The sequence below is a fragment of the Oryx dammah genome, unplaced genomic scaffold, assembly GCF_014754425.2.
Source record: "Oryx dammah isolate SB20612 unplaced genomic scaffold, SCBI_Odam_1.1 HiC_scaffold_27, whole genome shotgun sequence".
NCBI classification, from domain to species: Eukaryota; Metazoa; Chordata; class Mammalia; order Artiodactyla; family Bovidae; genus Oryx; species Oryx dammah.
This window is the reverse complement of record NW_024070211.1, coordinates 46090182-46110229: the sequence shown is the minus strand read 5'-3', so window position 1 is coordinate 46110229 and position 20048 is coordinate 46090182. Positions and strand designations below refer to the sequence as shown.

At 41.7% G+C, this 20048-nt stretch overlaps 2 protein-coding genes across 7 annotated transcripts in view; both read left to right on the top strand.

Moving 5' to 3' along the window:
• Positions 1 to 3327: 3327 nt before the first annotated feature.
• Positions 3328 to 4178, top strand: LOC120854627 (28S ribosomal protein S33, mitochondrial-like). Its single transcript, XM_040228821.1, has 2 exons — positions 3328 to 3374; positions 3517 to 4178. Exon 2 carries the CDS (start codon positions 3597 to 3599, stop codon positions 3915 to 3917), a length of 321 nt encoding a protein of 106 aa, XP_040084755.1. The 5' UTR covers positions 3328 to 3374; positions 3517 to 3596; the 3' UTR covers positions 3918 to 4178.
• A 5586-nt stretch (positions 4179 to 9764) lies between these two features.
• Positions 9765 to 20048, top strand: part of CFLAR (CASP8 and FADD like apoptosis regulator) — a 50471-nt gene continuing 40187 nt past the window's right edge. Inside the window, exons 1-2 of one of the 6 annotated variants that reach the window (XM_040228814.1) lie at positions 9765 to 10203; positions 10702 to 10773. The gene's annotated coding sequence lies outside the window, so the exon portion shown is untranslated. The other 5 variants (XM_040228813.1, XM_040228812.1, XM_040228817.1 and 2 more) reach the window with 5 other exon arrangements.

Sequence of the window (20048 nt, the reverse complement as noted above, 5' to 3'; positions counted from 1 at the left end):
AACTGTTGCATCTATAGATGTATTCTTGATACATCCATGGAGAGAGATGTACTCCATGTCCACCTACTCCTCCACCCTCTTGAGCCCCTTCTGTTTCTTCCTTTTTTACTGCTGACTACTGTTCCATTTTATAGATATACTCACATGGTTAATCCATTTGCCTTTTGGTGAGTATTTAAGTTATCCCTAGCTTTGGATTATTATTAGAGGAGCTGCTATAAAAATTAATATGCAAGTCTTTGTATATATATTATATATTATTTCTCTTGAGTAAGTGCTTAGGAGGGCTTTTGTTTTATTATATGCTAAGTGCAGCCATGAAATTAAAAGACGCTTACTACTTGGAAGGAAAGTTATGACCAACCTAGATAGCATATTCAAAAGCAGAGACATTACTTTGCCAACAAAGGTCCATCTAGTCAAGGCTATGGTTTTTCCAGTGGTCATGTATGGATGTGAGAGTTGGACTGTGAAGAAGGCTGAGCACCGAAGAATTGATGTTTTTGAACTGTGGTGTTGGAGGACTCTTGAGAGTCCCTTGGACTGCAAGCAGATCCAACCAGTCCATTATAAAGGAGATCAGTCCTGGGTGTTCTTTGGAAGGAATGTTGCTAAAGCTGAAACTCCAGTACTTTGTCCACCTCATGTGAAGGGTTGACTCATTGGAAAAGAGTCTGACGCTAGGAGGGATTGGGGGCAGGAGGAGAAGGGGACGACAGAGGATGAGATGGCTGGATGGCATCACCAACTCAATGGACATGAGTCTGAGTGAAATCTGGGAGATGGTGATGGACAGGGAGGCCTGGCATGCTGCAGTTCATAGGGTCGCAAAGAATCAGACACGACTGAGCAACTGAATGAACTGAAGTGTACTTTATCACAAATAGCCAAACTGTTTTCCAAGTTTTATTATGTTACATTTCTGCCAGTAATGTATGTTGTAGTTATTTCACATTCTCACTGATTCTTTGTATTGTCAACTGTTTGGATTTTAGCCATTCCTGTAGGCTTTTAATTTTCATTTCCCTGATAACTAATGATATTGAATAGTTTCTCATGCACTTATTGGCCATTGCGTATCTTATTTTGTGAGGTAGCTGGGCAAAGTTTTTGCCCATTTAAAAAATGAATCATTTGTTTTATTATTCAGAGTAAGAATTCTTCATATATTCAGGCTTTATGTCCTTTGATGATATATATTGAAGCCCTAATCTATGGTTTGCCGTTTCATTTCTTTAAATAAAACAAAACAAAACATTTATTTATTTATTTGGCTGCTCCAGGCCTTAGTTGTGGCACCCAGGATCTTTAGTCGTAGCATGCAAACTTTTAGTTTTGGTGTTTGGGGTCTAGTTGCCCGATCAGGGATCCAAATCCACGCTCCTCAGTGGCAGTGCAGAGTCTTAACCACTGGGCTGCCAGGGAAGTCCTATTTTTATTTTTTTTTAATGAGGATATTTTGAAGGAAAGATTAAAATTTTTAATTTGTAAATGTTTTCCGCTATGAGCTGTGCTTGTTTGTGCTCTAAGAAATCTCTGCCTACCCCAAAGTTTCAAAGATTTTTCTACTCTGTTTTCTTCTAAGAATTTTATAGTATACAGCAATGAAAATCAATTAACTGTACTGACATACAACACAGTAAATCTCAATGAACATAATATTGAGCATAAAAAGAAAGGCACAAATAAATATGGTTTGTTTTCATCCATATAGAGTGCAAAAATAGTAAAAACTAAGCTGTATTGTTTAGAGATGCATAGGTAAATGGTAAAACTTATAAAGTCAAGAAAATTCTTATCTCCAAATTTGAGATAGTGGTTATCTCTTAGGGGAGAACGTGGGTTATGATAAAGGATGGGCTCACAGGGGCCTCTGAAATGATCCTATTTTGTGCCTTTGGGTGGCAGTTACATGGAAGTTTGATTTACCATTCATTATTAATATATGTATTCATGTTTAGTGCACATTTCTGAATTTGTTTGCATTTCACAATCTTCAAACATTCAAGGAGCCTTAACTACATTATTATTCTTAACTCTGGGATTAAAAAAAAAGAAAAGAAAACCTTAATAGAAGGGTTAGAAAATAGAAAAAGTATCCCCCAAAATACAGATGAAAGACAAATAAAGAAAATAGGACAAAAAGTACAGAGCAAGTTCAGGATGGGCAATGTTAAAAAGAAGGAAAGAATGAAAGGAAGGAAGGAAAATAAAAGAAACAGACAAAAATGGATAGGAGAGATCACCAGCTAAATACTTAAAGTCTCCTAGAACTTAAGGATGTATTTCCAGATTGAAGACTCTGAGTATGAAGCACAGCAAAGTCAAATAGTGGATGTACAGCATGTACTGTGAAATTTCAGAATACCTAAGAATAATGAAAAGATGCTACATACTTCTTATACTAGTCATAGTCCTCCAGAAAAATAGGACCAATGGTGTATAAAGAGATTTAAAGTGATTTACTTTGAGGGATCACCTCATTGGTTATGGAAACTACATCCTATGATTTGCAAGCTAAAAACCCAGGAAAGCCGGTGGTATAAGTCTTCATTCCAAGCCTGAAGGCCCAAGAATTGGGAACACTAACATTCGAAGGCAGTAGAGGATGGGAGAGAATACTTGCAAGTGAAAGTGAAAGTGTTAGTTATTCAGTCATGTCCGGCTTTTTTTTGACCCGATGGACTAGCCCATCAGGCTCCTCTGTCCATGGAATTTTCCAGGTAAGAATACTGGAGTGGGTTGCCATTCCCTTCTCCAGGGAATCTTCCTAACTCAGGGATCAAGCCAGGGTCTCCTGCATTGCAGGCAAATTCTTTACCGTTTTCAATAAGAGACTTGTATCTAGAAAATATAAAAAATTCTGACAACTCAATAATAAAGAGACAAATAATTTTTAAGTGGGTAAAGGATCTGAATAGACATATCTCTAAGAAAAATATACAAATGACCAATAACATGAAAAAATGTTCAGCATCATTAGTCATCAAGGAAATGCAAACCAAAGCCACAATGAGATACCATTTAATACTCACTAGGAAGGCTAGAATCAAAAAGTCAGATAATAACAAGTGTTGGTATGGATGTGGAGAAATTGGAAATTTCCTATACTGTTAGTGGGGATGAGAAATGGAGTGGTCACTTTAGAAAACAGCCTGGAACTTCCACAAATGATTAAAATAGAATTACTGTATAAACCAGCAGTTCTACTCCTAGCTATAAACTCAAAAGAAATGAACATATGTCCATGAAAATACTTGTACACAAACGTTTATAGCAGTATTCTAGCCAAAAACAACCCAAATGTCCCTTTACTAATGAATGTCTAAACAAAATGGGGGGAAAGGGATTACAGGAGAGAAGGTCACAAGTAGGTAAGGCCCTACGTGACTTTTAGGGGGGCTCTGTAGTGAGTTGTGGGCGATGGCCTTAGAGACCGAAAGGGGGTCTCCAACCTTGTAGAGTCGTCAAGAATAGGACGAGTCAATTTCATTAACCAGCTCGGAGATTTCACAGATAAAGTTGAAAGTTTCCGTAAAGGGACATACGAGGATCCTGAAAAGTCCTAGGGCCTCTTATTCCTTGCTGCTCAAGAAATGTCTTCACTTTCAGAATATGCCTTGCACATGAGTCGTCTGAGTGCCCGGCTATTCGGTGAGGTTGCCAGGCCTACTGATTCCAAATCCATGAAAGTGGTGAAGCTGTTCAGTGAGCAGCCTTTGGCCAAGAGGAAGGAGACTTATGACTGGTATCCAAATCACAACACTTACTTTGCACTCATGGGGATACTACGTTTTCTTGGCCTCTGCAGAGACGAACATCAGGACTTCAAGGATGAGCAGCTGCGTCTAAAGAAGCTTCGTGGAAAGCAGAAGCCAAGGAAAGGAGAAGGGAAAAGAGCAGCGAAAAAGAAATAGTGCTGGTCCATCAGGGGAGGACTTCTCTCTCAGCAGCTCAAAGTAGGAGGAAGTGTATTTACGGTCTGTCCACATCCTGGAGGAGTGTCAGCTTCCCAGGTTGAAGACTGTTTGGAGGAACACCATCATCTCCGCATTGAAATCTAACCCAGTTGAATTGTGACTGGTTTCATTGTAATTCTGCAAAATTATCTGCCTTGGTTCTATAATCTGAGGTTTACCTTATTCCCCAAAGAAATGGAATGCATGACTAAAAAAAAATAATAATAAATAAACAAAATGTGTTATATTCATACAAAGAAATATTCAGTTCAGTTCAGTTCAGTTCAGTTGCTCAGTCATGTCTGACTCTTTGCAACCCCATGAATCATAGCATGCCAGGCCTCCCTGTCCATTACCAACTCCTGGAGTTCACTCAGACTCACATCCATCGAGTCAGTGATGCCATCCAGCCATCTCATCCTCTGTCGTCCCCTTCTCCTCCTGCCCCCAATCCCTCCCAGCATCAAGAAATATTATCCAGCCATAAAAAAGAATAGAGTTACTGACACATGACATAATATGGATGAACTTGAAAAATTCTGTGTGTGTTAAAACCTACCTTGCACTCCTGGGATAAATCCCACTTGGTAGTGGTGGAAACCACACTTATTTTTAAATGTTACTGGATTCAGTTTGCTAGTATTTTGTTGAGGACTTTTGCATCCATATACATAAGATTGCCTGCAGTTTCCTTTGCTGTGATGTCTTTGTCTGGTTTGGGTATTGTAGTAATAATGGTCTCATAAATTGAGTTGGAGAGTATTCCTTTCTTTTTATTGGTTAAATTGTGTCCTACACCCTTGTCCCTACCCAAGTACATAAAGCCCTAACTCACATTCTGTAGGTTGTCTTTTCATTTTCCTGATTGTATCATTTGAAGCATGAAAGGTTTTAATTTTGAGGAAGTCACATTTATCTATTTTTTCCTTTATTGCTAAGTCTTTGGGGTCATATCTAAGAATCCTTTGCCAAATCCAAGATCATTAAGTTTTACCCCTATGTTTTTCCTAAAAATGTATAGTTTTAACTCTAATGCTTTAGTCTTTGATTAATTTCACATTAATTTTTATATATGGTGTGAAATAGTGATCCAACTTTATTCTTTGGCCCATGGAAATATATTTGTCCCAGTGCTATTTGTGGAAAAGACTATTTCTCCCTTGGATAATCTCAGCACTCTTGTCTAAAATCAGTTGACTATACATATATGGGTTTATTTCTGGGCTCTTAATTTTGTTTCATTGATCTATATATCTATCCTTCTGCCAGTACCACACTATTTTATAATTCTTTTTTTTTTTAAGTTATTCCTAAGTTTAGATGCCCTTTATAAAGTTGTGGATTCTCTGGTATCCATAGCCCTAATTCCTAGGACCTCACAATGTTACTGTAGTCACAGATAAGGTCTTTAAAGAGGTAAAGGTAAAATGAGGCTTTTAGGATGGCCCTAATCCAATATGACTGGTGTCCTTATAAGAAAACATGCAGAAAGACAGTGGCATACAGAGGAAACAGCTTGTTGGGACACAGCAAGAAGACTGCTGTCTAAAGTCCAGGACAGAGCCCTCTGAAGTAACCAACCTTACTGATGTCTTGGCTTCAAACTTCTAACCTCTACAACAGTGAGAAATAATTGTCTGTTGTTTAAGTTACCCAGTCTGTGGTGTTGTGTTATGGCAACTTGTTTTGCAGTGCATCCACTTCATGTGTGAGACTTCAAATTGTAGGGAGGGGGGGGCTCCCACATACAATCCCAGGCTGCAAATTGATATCATAGTCAGTTTGCATGAAAAAACCGCAGTTCTGGCTTTTCTGTAACTTTTACAATGCCTATTGTTTCACCTTGTGAGGCACAAGATTTTCCAGACCCCAGAGGCTAGACAGGTCCACAGGGCTCAAGAAATTCCAGGACCCACTCCTTTTCTTATCTAAAGTGCCACTGGACTTGGTGGTAACAGTTGGTATGCTTGCAGGCAGGTATGTAGTCCAGGAAGGGTCAAAAGTCGGTCAGAGGCGCGCTCTCCTACTTCTGAAGCCTGAACAAGACAGTTTCCATTTTAATTTGTCTAACACGACCCCAGCAAACTAATACACTCCTCTTCTGTTTTTTGGAAGAGTAAAGATTATTCTTCCTTCAGAGTTTGGTAGAATTTACAAATGAAACTGAATCTGAGCTTTTCTTTGTGGGTAGATTTTTAAATTTCTTCACCTTTTAAAAATTAATTAATTAATTTTTTATTTTTGGCAGCACTGGGTCTTCATTGCTGCACAAGGGCTTTCTCTACTTGTGGAGAAGGAGGGCTACTCTCTAGTTGTATAGATCTACAAAATGACAATCTGAGTGATTGTCTATTTCTTCTTGAGTCAGTTTTGATAGTTTGTGTCTTCCTAGGAATTTGTCCATCTAGGTTATCTAATTTGTTATAGTACAATTATTCAGTGTTCCTTTATAATCCTTTTGGTTTCTGCTGGATCAGTAGTAATGTACCCTATTTCATTTCTGAGTAATTTGAAATTTCTTTTCCTCTTGGTCAATGTAGCCAAAGATTTGCAATTTTTTTCACTTTTTCAAAAAATTATTTTTGGAGACTTCCCTGGTGGCCCACTGGTTAAGAATCCACCTGCCAATGCAGTGGACATGGGTTTGAGCCCTGGTCTGGGAAGATTCCACGTACTTCAGGGCAACTAAGCCCAAGAGCAGCAACTACTAAAGCCCAGGCCCTAAAGCATGTGCTCAGCAACAAGAAAAACCACTGCAGTGAGAAGTCCACACAACACAACGAGATCAGTAGCCCCCACTCACTGCAACAAGAGACAGCCTGAGCACAGCAATGAAGACCCAGCACAGTTAAAAAATATATAAATTAATTAAATTATTAAAAATCAGCTTTTTGCTGGTTTAATTGATTTTCTCTATTGTTTTTCTATTCCACTTTAATCTGTATTATTTTCTTGCTTCTGGCTGCTTTAGGTTTTGTTTGCTCTTCTTTTAACCATATCTTAAAGTTGAAGTTTAGGTTATTGATTTGAGATCTTTCTTTTTGCTTATATGGACATTTAAAGTTATAAATGTCTCTCTAAGCACTGCTTTAGCTCTACTTCACAAGTTTTGAAATGTGCTTGATTTTCATTCACCTCAAAGTATTTTCAAATTTTCCTTTTGATTTCCCTTTTGACCCACTGGTTACTTAGGACTGTGTTATTTATTTTCCACAGACTTGTTTTACCCATTTTCCCTGTTATTGGCTTCTAATTTCATTTCACTGTGGCCAGAAAACATACTTTATATTATTTCTGTTCCTTTAAATTTATTGAGGTGTGTTTTAGAGCCTAGCAGATGGTATAGCCTGGATAATATTCCATGTGCACTTGAATGTATATTCCTATATAGTGATAATGTACATTCTGTTGTTGGGTGGAGTGTTCTATGGCTGTCAGTTAGGTCTAGTTGGTTATGGCATTGCTCAAGCCTTCTATTTTTCTTTTTGACTATCTGTCTAGTTGTTCTGTCTGTTATTGAAAGTAGAATGTCAAAGTTTTCAGCTGTTATTGTTGATTCTTCTATTTCTTATTTATTGTTCTAAGAACCATTGGACCTATGGAAGTCTCCATAGATTTTTTTTTTTAATCCAGTCTAGCAAACTTCCCTTTTGATTGGATCATTTAATCTATTTTAATTCAATGTTATTATTGTTACAGCTGGATTTGCATGGCTCATTTTTCTTTTGGTTTTCTATTTGTCATATGTCTTTCTTGTCCCTCTGTTCCTCTTTTGTTGTTTTCTTTTGCATTAAGGAACTATACTCTAATAAAGCATCTTAATTTCTTTAACCATTTTTCACTATATATTTTTTGAATTGTTTCAGAGGTTGCTCTGAGGTTTACCATATATAATTTATCAGAAGCAGCTTTGGATTTACACCAGTTAATTCCAGTTTTATATAGAAACATTACTTGTATATAGCCCTACTCCCTTCTTCCTGCACCACCACCACTTTGTTGTATTTTATTTTATATATATATATAAAAAGTATCAATTAATGTTATACAACCAACAATACATTGTTATTATACTACTTTACAGTCTGTAATCATTTCTTTATCCCAATGTAGCTTTTCTCCCACCCACCTCTTTTGTGCTGTTATTAGCAAATACATTACACATATTAATTTTATGTTATAGGCACAATCATCCATTCTATTTTTTTAATAAAAATTCATTTATTCTGTCTCTTCTATTTATACAATTGCCTTTTCTGATGTTTTGTTTTTCTTTTGGTATAAATTTGAATTACTGTGTGGGATTACTGCTTTCAACCTGTTATTTGTTTTTCTCCTTTAGTATTTCTTGTAAGACACATCTGCTAGCAAAAATTCTCTCAGTTTTTGTTTGTTTGGGAAACCATTTCACCAACTTATTTTCATAAGACTGTTTCTTGGAGCACTTTGAATATATTATGATATTGCCTTCTGGTTTCTCTTGTTTTTCCTTAAAAGTTAGTTATTAATCTTAGTGGCATTAACTTGTAAGTCATGAGTCATTTTTCTCTTGCTGATTTCAAGATTTCTTCCTTTGACTTTCAGCATTTTTGCTGTGTTGTGTTTGTAGATCTCTTGCATTCATCCCATTTGGAATTTGTTGAGTTTCCTAGATATGTGACATAGTTTTTCAATAAATTTGGAAAGCTTTTAGCCATTATTTCTTGGAATATTTTTTCTGTTCCTTCTTCACTCTCCTGTCCTTCTAGTACTCCTATATGCACGTGCTGGTGCTTAATGATGTCCACATTTCTCTGAGGCTCTTTTTATTTTTCTCTGTTCTTGGGAACATAATCTCTATCTATCTATCTTCAAGATAGCTTATTCTTTCTTCTGCCAGTTTGAGTTTCCAGTTAAGCCTCTAATAAAGTTATTTTAGTTATTGTACTTTTCAAATTCAGAAATTTCTGTTTGGTTCATTTCTATAATTACAGAGTCACATCCCTGCTTTAGGGGCTGATTATATCTCTATTGATATTTCTATTTGGTATGACATTATTGTCATTCTTTAATCATGCTTTTCTTTAGTTTTGTGAACATGCTTATAATAGCTACTTTGAATTATTTTTCTGGTAAATCCGACATCCTGTTGCTCTCAAAGACAGTTTCTGTTGCCTATTTTCCCAATGTTTGGGTCATACTTTCCTGTTTCCTTGCATGCCTCATACTTTTTGTTAGAAACTGGACATTTCGTTTTGTATCTTAAAAATTTAAACAGTTTATTTTCTATTGGGATATAGCCAATTAACAGTTTTGTGATAGTTTCAGTTGAACAGCAAAGGGACACAGGCATACATATACATGGATCCATTCTCCCCCAAACTCCCCACCCATCCAGACTGCCACATAACTTTGATCCACCTGCTATACAATAAGACCTTGCTGGTTATGTTTTAAATATAGAAAGGTGTACAGAAAACTGGACATTTTAGATAATATAGCAACTCTGGGTACTTGTTTCCTCCTCACTCACCAGCCTCACCAACCTCTCTTATTGTTGCGTGGGTGCTTATTTATTTAGTGGCTGACTGAATTACTTAAGTGAAGTTTACCCCCTCCCACCTCCAACCCCTACCGCTTAAATTTTGCTAAACCTCTTCTGATGTTGTTATCTGGTATTACAGAAATTCAGGTAGGGCTCTGGGAAATGGAATATTTTCATTTCCAGTTATTTTTGCAACTTTCCTGTAAGTTTAAATGTATTTCAAGAAAAAGTTAAGAAACTTAAAAAAATATCAGAAGAAAGTAGTTGTGAAGAATAAAGCATATAGCGCTTTTACATTTGCTATTTATTATTTTCCAGTACATCAGCAACAAAGCTACTAGTGCTTGTTGCTAGAGACAACTAGAACTGCTTGGTAAGCAACCGCCCAGAGTTCATAGCAAACACGTAGAGAAGTAAAAACAGGAAATAGCCGACAAAGGGGCTGTGGCCTGGCACCGGTTCTGCTGGAAGGGCGGGGGAGTGGGGTCTCTGGGTCTAACATGGTGAATGTCGGACCATCAGACTTTCATAAAGTGAAAAGTTTTTATCGAGAGAGACAAGTCCAGGGAGAGGAAGGCCAGAGCGCTTGCGGACTGGACAGGAAAGCCACGTCTGCTTTCAGGCTTTCGGTTTCTTTTTCTCCATCTTGCCTGCGGATTTTCAGGCGTCGGAGTGAAGTCTGGGTTGCCGCCAGAGGAGAGCCTCGCCGCAGGCTGGACGGTAGGTGCACCCCCCCCACCCCCACCCCCACCCCGACCCTCCCACGTTGCCTCTCGAGTTCACCAGGACCGGCGCTTCCTGGCACTGCGCCTAGGCGGGGGTGTGGGGCAGGGGGCAGGGGAGGGGTGGGACTTATAGCAGGTGACTCAGTCCTGGAGAGAGAGAGAGAGAGAGAGAGATATTATGTTCATGAATTTTTAAGTTTTTAATTGGAGGACAATTGCTTTACAGCGTTGTGTTGGTTTCTGCGGAACAACCACCAAGAATCAGCCATAAGTATAGTACATCCGCTCCCTCTTGAGCCTCCCTCCCACCCTCCAGGCCCCCGTCCCACCCCTGCAGGTCCTCGCGGAGCGTGGGGCTGAGCTCCCTGTGCTATACAGAGCTTCCCACTAGCTGTTTTACACATCGTAGGGTATAAATGGCAATGCTACTCTCTCAGTTCCTCCCACCCTTCTCCTTCCCCTCACAGATCTGTTATCTTCGGTTTGCCCCCAGGGCCCCAGACCAGCTGGAGCGCCCCGAACCCCCAATTCCCTGGAGGGCCGCCTGAGTCTCCCAGGATCCCAGGTGCCCGTTTGGGCGCGCGATTGCCCAGACCCAGAGACTCTCCCAACAATGAGTTGCCCCATTGTTCTGGGGTTCTGCGGTGCCCCAGAACCGCAGCTTTGGCGGCAGATCCCCAGCGTCTTGTAAACTTTGCTTAAGGACATCCCGAGGGTTGCTCCCTTCCGGGCGTGACCTGATGAAAAGTTTGGCAGCCTTCCTTTGGCAAAGTTGATGAGAACTGGGACTTTCTGTGCTGTAGTGTGTGTCTCCGCAGAGCGACTGCTAGGACGGGAATTTTTACTCTTTTGCAATAGCCTGGTGAAGTAGGTTAGGGCTGCTCTTTCCTAAAGCAGTGTGTGATGTGTGTTTTGGCAAACTGGAAGAACAGCTTGCCTTAGGAAAGTTCGCAGTGACTGATTGATAAGACTTTTTGTAGAGCCTTGAAATAAACTTGTTCCTACCTCCCCCGCGTTTTCCCTTAAAAGGAACTGGGGAATGTCTGGTCAGGGCATATTTTTTAAAATATTAACAGTGGAAGGCAATAGAACAAAGGCCACTGAAATTCAGAACAAGGTTTTAGTTGAAGGTTACAGGAAGTAAGTTCAAGGACACCAAGATTCTCCAATAGTTTCATTTGTTGACATTTGAAATTTGTTTACATGTTGAGATGAAGAGCCAATAGAGAGCTTACTGGACACCGACAAAACATGATTTAAAACTAAGACAGGGCTCTGAGGGTTGACCTGCTTCAGGTAAGAGATTTCAGATAAGATAAACGGAGTTCTGGGTAATTTCCCTTCAGTGGTTCCCCTAAATAATCTTTAAAAAGTTTCTTTGGGAGAGCAAAAAAAAAAAAAAGAAACTTGGCCTAACTCCAACACTTGAAAAAAGACTAGGGTTTGTAAGGGAATTTTGAATGTGTTTGCCCTACAGAAGTTGCATTTTTAGTGTTAGCACTTGTTCTACTTATAGCTTCTGGGTTGGACATCCTGATTAAAATGGCTTTTCCTAAGGACTTCATGTTTTATATTTGAAAGTGACATTTGCACTTCATTTAACACTGTTATTTATCATCTGGCACCCGCTCTCCAAGGTGAATCCACCTGCAGGCCTGCAGGGTCCCCTTGCCCCTGCCCCCTGGGAATCTTGCACAGTTGCGGTGTTGCGGGGGACAGTCATGGGTAGTTCTTCTGAGTGGTGGCAGTGGACTTGTTCATAACTGTAAAGGAAGTATAGGTTTGGTCCCTGGGGTGACCTCAAGCCCCATTACCAGCAACAGCTATGCCCACTGTTGTCTTGGCTTGAGACAAGTAATCCCCAACCACCCCGCCGCCCGCCCCACACACACACCCGCCCAACGCCAGGTGGGTTCTTTGCCCACACAAGGGAGAGTCTACTGTCTGGAGAGACAGCATGTGATGTGCACCTGTAGAGTTTTTAAGGTGTGGGGGCAAAGAGCTCTGGAGCAGGAAGTTTGGTTTGGGCTGTGGTTCTGGCAGGCTGCCAGGCAGGAAGCCCACAGGAGCTTCATGCCCGCCTTGGAAGCCACCGCTTGGTGCCTCAGATGCTGTCCTCCGGTTTCTGGTCTGGCCCAAGTATAGTAAGTCCCCAAAGTTCCATTCAGAGAGAATGTTGGTAAGTCCAGTTTGTTCCTAAGTCCAATAAAGTTAGCCTAGGTACCCAACTAACACAATTGGCTATACAGTGGTGGTGGTGGTGTAGTCACTAAGTCATGTCTGACTCTTGTGAACCTATGGACTGTAACCTGCCAGGCTCCTCTGTCCATGGGAATTCTCCAGGCAAGAATACTGGAGTGGGTTGCCATTTTCTTCTCCATGGCTATATAGTACTGTACTGTAATAGGTGTATAGTACTTTTCAAACAAATAATACATAACAAACATAAAACCAAAGCTTTCTGTTTTGTTGTTGCTCTGGGGTAAATGATATAGTCATTAATCTTTTTTCTTCTTTGGTTTTTTTAAATCATCCATTCCTCAGTTTCTTTTTTTAAATTTTAATTTGTATTTTTTATGATAGGTCAAGAATTCTCTTACTTTTTTTTCTTTTTAATTTTGACTGCACCAAATGGCATGTGGGATCTTGTTCCTCAACCAGGGATAGGTATGATCTCAGGTGGCCTCAGCCTGCAGTGACTTGTAGGGGAACTTCTGTTCCCCGGCCAGAGGTTGAGGCTGGGTCACACCAACGAGAGCACCAAATCCTAGCCACCTGACCAGCGGTCAGTGACAAGGCCCTGGTCCTTTGGTTTTGAGGAAAAGAATTCCCACAAAGACAGAAAGTAATGAAACAAGTTAAATATTTATTAGGAGGAAAAAGAGTACCATATGTGTGAATAGACTCATGGTGAGAGTCCCTGAATCAGAGTGAGAGTCCCTGAATCTTGCCCTTGTGGCAGTTTTAATCACTTTTATGAAGCATTTCTTCTGGTTTTCCTGTGGCCAATTATTTTGATTTACCTGGTTCAGAGTCTGTATTTGGTATATCTCAAGATCCTCCTCCCATGTGTGTGCATGCATTGTTAGCTAAAATAGATTCTACCACAGAGGTGTTTGGGTAGAATATCTCTTGGCCTTCTTCTCTTTTGACCTCTAAGTAGCCTTTCTGCACATGTATAGTCTAAGAGGTCTCCTGACTTTGAGAATGAGAAATGTGTGGCCTGCACAGGGCCCAGCCTCCTCGCTGTCTCTTTTTTTAAGGACTAAGTGATATCATTTATATAGTAAACATTATACTAGTCCTGAAGGAGATTTATGTGGAATCATTTATGTGGAATCATTCAGGGAACCTCAAGGAGTAGAGAAACCTGAATTAGAAACCTGAATTAGGCTATGAGAAAAGTTTGCCTGCGTGCTCGTCGTGTCCAGCTTTTTAAGACCCTTTGGACTGTAGCCCGCCAGGCTACTCTGCCCGTGGAATTTTCCAAGCAGTAATACTGGAGTGGGTTGCCATTTCCTTCTCCAGAGGATATTCCTGACCCAGGGATGGAACCGACATCTCTTGAGTCTCCTGCATTGGCACGTGGATTCTTTACCACTATGCCACCTGGGAAGCTGGAGAAAGGTTTCGATATTAATTTGTAGAGGTGGACAGTAAAGAGGACATTCCAGATGGAGGTAAATATTCTTGCAAAGTTACAGAGTTAGGACAGAGATTAAAGTATTAGGGAAGGAGTTGGGGACAGTCCAGCTAAATTTAGGGGTTTACCTGCTATGTAAGTTTTCTGTGGCTGCCCTCAGTCTTCCTTTCTTAATTGTCCTGCTATTCTTGTCTTAGAGTTTCTGTTCACAGGGAATGAATCTCCTATCACTTTTACCCATCTTCCTCCTGCTTCAGAACCCAAGCCTCTTGCATTGAAAGCACAGAGTCGTAAACAGTGGACCTTCAGTGATGTTCCAAGAAAACATTTTAAAGCTTACAGTACAGTACTTTGAAAGTACAGTAGTACAGTAAATAGCTGGCCCACAGGGGCTGGCATCAATTGAATGTCCTGGGCTTGTAATACTGTACTACTGTATTCGATACAGTGTGTGTCCTCAGTCACTCAGTTGTGTCCGACTCTTTGTGACACCATCGGCTGTAGCCACCAGGCTCCACTATCCATGGACTTTTCCAGGCAAGATACTGGAGCAGGTTGCCATTTCTTACTCCAGGGAAGTTTCTCAAACCAAGGAATTGAACCTGCATCTCCTGCATTAGTTGGCGGATTCTTTACCACTGAGCCAACAGTGAGGCCCGCATGGAGCCTCACCCAGTTCTTAAACAACAGCATTGTTACCCCACAGAATTGCAAAATCTTCCTTTCACAAGCTCTGTCTCCTGGATCTGACAACCAGGTTCTGAGCATGTTTCTTATTCTACCACCATCTCCATCTTGCTTCCTTGTCGATTATGTAAGGATGAGTAGGCATGACACAAGTGCCTGCCTGCTGGGGCCCTGTAATGATGAGCAGTCTGTTCGAGGCCTAGGAGGGTAAACTTGGCAGTCCTGGCCAGGACTCCACTACAACTTAATGTAGATGAGTGGGAGCTTACCGCATATGACAGTACTCAAGAAGAAAGTAGGTAAGGGAGGGGAGGTAATTTGGAGTGCTTGTCCTCTCTAGGGGAAGTTTGCCTTAGTGAAAATTTGCTTTGATTCAGGAGGAGTGGGCCAGTGCATTAAGCAGTTTTCCCTAGTGACTCTGCTCATGTTTCAGTACAGTTAGATGACTCACCATCTCCTTTTGGTCTAGATTCTTTCTCCTTCTGGGATTCTTTCATTCCCGCATTTTCTGCAGCCCATAGGAATCAGAGAAGTGATGTGAGGTAATGTTATGTTGAAATTTGTAGGAGTTTCCATGAGAGTCATGGGGCTGAGCTTCATCAAAGAACTTTATAAGATATACCTTCTAATTTTATGTCATTTTATAATTGAGATAACTATAGCTTGTGGGCAATTTGCTGTAATTGAAATGTATGATTGGGAAGCCAAATATGATAATTTTTTAATGCATCCTCTTAGCCACTGATGGGCTTCCCTGGTGACTCAGTTGGTAAAGAATCCGCCTGCAGTGTGGGAGACCCGGGTTCAGTCCCTGGGTCGGTAAGATTCCCTGGAGAAGGACATGGCAACCCACTCCAGTATTATTGCCTGAAGAATCCCCATGGACAGAGGGGCCTGGCGGGCTACAGTCCTCAGGGGTTGCAAAGAATTGACACAACTGATTGACTAAGCACAAGCACAGCACAGCCACTGGTACATTATGTATTTTCATATACATAATGTATCAGTGGGTAAAAGTATGCATTAAATATTAAATTAAAAAATGAAACATATGAAAAATTTAAAATGTGCAATAAATAATTCCAAATTGGAATGCATTTATGTTTCTGCTTCAATACATGGTCTTCTAGACCGTTTCTGCAGCATTCCAGAAACCAGGACCCACGTGATGATCTCTTACTAAGCATGCTTCTTTAAATAATGGGCACAAAATGGCATTTTGTGCACTATCTTAGGGTTAAAATGCCTATGGATGGAGAAAAGCTGCTTTTGTTATATTGGCTGCTCAAATTGCCACACACAGAGCCCACACTCACAGGTTCTGTACACAAATGGAGGAGGAGGAGACGGGTCCTGTGGATGCACTGAACTCCTATAATGTGGTCAGGATCATGTAACCTTTTCTTCATTTATCTCTTTAGAAGCTTCTGGATGACTCTCTCAGGCACTTTGTCTTCATATGTCAGTGGGGATTCCCAGACACCTGAAAGTTCCAGGTTTACATGCTGCTCTCTGCAGCTGGCAAGGCAGGCTTCTCCACTTTGCCACTCAGTTGTGTTGTGTTGCTGGGAAATTACATTTGCTTGCATGCTGTGGCTCAGTGAACATGACCTTGCTTTCAGGCCATGCCATGAGCCAAGCAGTACAGAGAAGGGACTATTAAGTGTATCTGTCCTGGAATAGGTTTAAGTATGCCAGGAACCAGTCATACTGGCAGTTATGCTACTGGGAACGTTACGTGCTTTTGATACCAGATGGTTTGTGGGCAAAGCTGGCATTCTGTGAGAAACATTGAAAAGCCTGATAAAGTGACATTTTACTGTCACCTACTGGGGCTATGCTGGGTGCCGCAAAGCTTTATATACATAATATGGTGATTGAACAAAGGAGCTGCTGACCAAGTCTGGGTGAGTTCTTCCCGGAAAACCTTTACATGTAGGAGACACTTCAGCTGGCCCTGCAAGCTGAGCATGGTAATCCAGGCAAAGGTGCAAAGGTGTGGGTAAGAACTCCTTGTTGAGGTTGGTTTGAAGCTGAATGTGCGAGGTGTGTGTTAATGAGAGGTAAAGGCAGGTGCCCGACCTGGAAGAGTCTTGAATGCAAAGGAAATTGGAACCTGCGATGGGAGATGAGTCATTGAAAGGTCTGAATTTAGGAAAGTGCTTTGGTCTAAGCACAAACTTCAGAAAGTTCATTCTGATAGACCTCTTTGGAGATGGAGAGACCACAGGCAGGAGGAACAGACAGGCTAGCATGAGAGATGGATGCTAGGGCACCCCCTCATTTAAGAAGCAGGTACAGAAAGAGTGCTGAGGGGTTGGAGAAGGTCAGAGGGAGACAGTGTAAAATGTAGTGGTGTGAAGTCAGCCAAGGGAGAAGAGTTTCAAGGAAGAGTATCAGAACGCTTGGGTAAAAAATGACTTCCCTGTGACCATGGATTTGGCCACTAGGAGGCCACCAAGGCCTCTAGAGGAGCACCATCAGGTGAGGACACTCAGGTGAGTGAGCGGGTGAGTGAGGCAGTCATTTCAGGCCCATCACTTAAGGGGGTGTGAAAAATCAAGATACATAATATTTTAATGCAAGATTTTGAAAACATTGACATGAATGCCAAAAATCCACGATGAAGCAAATATCAGATTTCTCAATAAAGACAGTATCCACATTAATGACGTTTCCTTTGTTTTGGGTTCCAGTATGGCACTGAGTGTCACTGTGGAAAGGGTGTGGGGTGGAGGGGATACCAGTGGAGGCATCTTGAGTGAATTGAGACACTGAAGGACCTGACGCATTGCAGTCTCTCCCTTTCTGAAATCCCAGCTTCACATGAAGGGAGAAAGAGTGAAAGATTGGTTAAGTCTAGGAGATCTCAGGAGGAACAGGTTTTTTGTTTTCTTTATTTTTAAGATGGAAGAGACTGAACATGTTTACAAGCTGAAGGGGGAGGAGTCCCTGAAGGCAGAGAGAGGTTCATGAAACGGTGGAGACAAGAGGGCAAATGGGGAGTGGATGGCCCAGGAAGGTATGGGACAGCAGGGGAAGGTGGAAGGTTGCAAGAGATCACTCAATCAACTGCAAGGTTGATCAATGAGAAGTGGCTCCAGTGTGTGGTGTTTGGATAGAAGAAAGCTGTGAGGGTGGAAGGGGTGAAGGGGCTTTTCAAAGGAACTGACCGCAGTCCTGAAATAGCATGCCAAGCAGCAGTAAGGGGCCAGCCGATGTTGAAAGTCACACAAATGTGGGATGATTGTCCCCCTCCATTCAGCACGACTTCTACTCTAAATTTGTGAGTGGTGGACGCTCACCATCTGAAGATGGGATGCTGGCGTGACCATTCCTGTTTGTCAGTGAGGAATTTCGTGGACAATGGAAATTTTAGTGCTCAAACTGGAAAGTTCTGGCATACCAAGGTATTGCAGAGCTGGTGGTGAGGAGGCAAAAGGGCAAGAGAATTGAGGTGCTAGCCGGAAAAGGGTTTGTAGCCCTTGCTTCTAGGTCCTGTCTGGGAAGCTAAGAAAGTGAGGCCGTTGCCTTGAAGCGAATTCTGAATCTATTCACTCATTCAAATACTAATTGAGTGCTTACTAGGAGTCAGGCACTGGGGTCTGTGCAGAAGATCTAACCACAAAGACAACAATGTTCTTTTGGAATATCCTTCTGTCAGTTGATGTCAGTTGGTGTTCAGGACCCGTTCTCATTTAGGTCTAGAGAGTGGAAAACCACAAACTGCATTTCCCAGACTCCTTTACAACCAGGATGTTAATTAAGGTACATGTGGGCGGGATCTGTAAACAAGTGGAGGAGAGACCAAGTAGCTGGCTGCTCTTGGTTTCCCTGCTGGCAAGCATGGCGGTGGTGATGGGGTTCAAGTCCAGTCACCAGCTGTGGGGACAGAGGAGGCAGATGGGGGGCTGATTGACCCTCTGATCTTGGGATCATTGACTGAGCTGTTTATTTTTTTTTTAAGATTTCTTTATTTTATTTTTGGCCGTGCTGGGTCTTCCTTGCTGGATGCGAGCTTTCTCTAGTTGTGGTGAGCGGGGGCTACTCTTTGTTGTGGTGTGCAGGCTTCTCATTGCAGTGGCTTTTCTTGTTGCAGAGCACAGGCTCTAGGGCACATAAGCTTTAGTAGTTACAGCACATGGGATTAGTTGCTCCTCAGCCTGTGGGATCTTCCTGGACCAGGGATCGAATCCGTGTTCTCTGCATTGGCAGGAGGATTCTTAACCACTTGGCCACCAGGGGAGCCCCGAGGTGTTCTTCAGCTCATTGCTACTGTTGACAGCCTCCTGCGTCCCCACTGCCTGGGCCAAGACGAGGTCTTTCTGGGAGCCCTGGGAATCTTTCTCAGAAGCTCAGTTAGGAGACCATTCCTCAAGCCCTTACAGCACTTTTGTAAGCACCTGTATCCACCTATATCAATGTTTTTCTACTCAGAACACCTGGAGTGGTTTCTTCTTCTAGAAGCTGAAACCCTTTCCCTTTCCATTAACCAGTGGAAAGGAACCCTCATGACTTACATCTGCTTTATTTAGTGTATTCAGTGATCATTCGCAACTAGTTGAGAAGTGAAACTGGAACTGCTCTGACTCTGAAGGTGGGGGACAGTTTGTACCATTGTGGAAATTTTGTGTGGGTGAGGAGACGAAGGAGAGACAGTCATTAAATTGAAATTTGCCAGAGAGGAGGTGACAGAAAGGGGAATTCCTTAAAAATTCTACAAACACACACAGCTGCCAGTTTTGCCCTGCTGGGAAAGGTGAATGACTTAAGACAGTGGGCGTGAAAGAACACTAACAGAAGTCTCAAGTCAGTCCGGAGGGCTGGGTGTTTGAAAGAAGGAAAGAGAAAGAATTGGGCTTGGACAGCTCCTTTGTCTCTAAGTGAGGTGAAGCCATTGACTTCAGAGGAGGTGTGTGGTGCTGAACTAGGAAGCTTAGGCGGGACGGGGCTGGTAAGTAATGAGCATTCTCCTTTCACCAAACTCTAAAGAACTCATTCTGCCTGCCACCCCCCTCCCCATCCCTTCTACCCTATCTTTAAAAAGTATATATTTATTTGATTTTGGCTGTGCTGGGTTTTTGGCATTGCTGACTTTTCTCTTGCTTTGGAGAGCAGGGACTACTCTCTAATTGCTGTACATGGGCCTCCCATTGAGGGGGCTTCTCCTATTGCAGAGTTCTCTGGCCCTTGGGTTTCAGCAGTTGGGACACGTGCACTCAGTAGCTGCAGCTCCCGGGCTCTAGAGCACAGTTGTGGCACGAAGGTTAGTTGCTTCGTGGTATGTTGGATCGTCCCAGATCAGGGATCAAACCCAAGCCTCCTGCATTGGCAGGCGGATTTTTTATCACTGAGAAACCAGGGAAGCCCCCCTTCTACCCTATCTCTTGAATCATGTTAAATAAAATTGGACTTGTTTTTTTTTGATGGTAACTTTGGGATGCTTCTAGGCTTTCTTGTTCTAACGATTGTCTATGTATACAACAAAAAAGCTCTGAAAGCATTTTCAA

Bases quoted from the DNA above. Each gene is read 5' to 3' on its own strand.
- LOC120854627 (XM_040228821.1), top strand. From the start codon at position 3,597: ATGTCTTCACTTTCAGAATATGCCTTGCACATGAGTCGTCTGAGTGCC.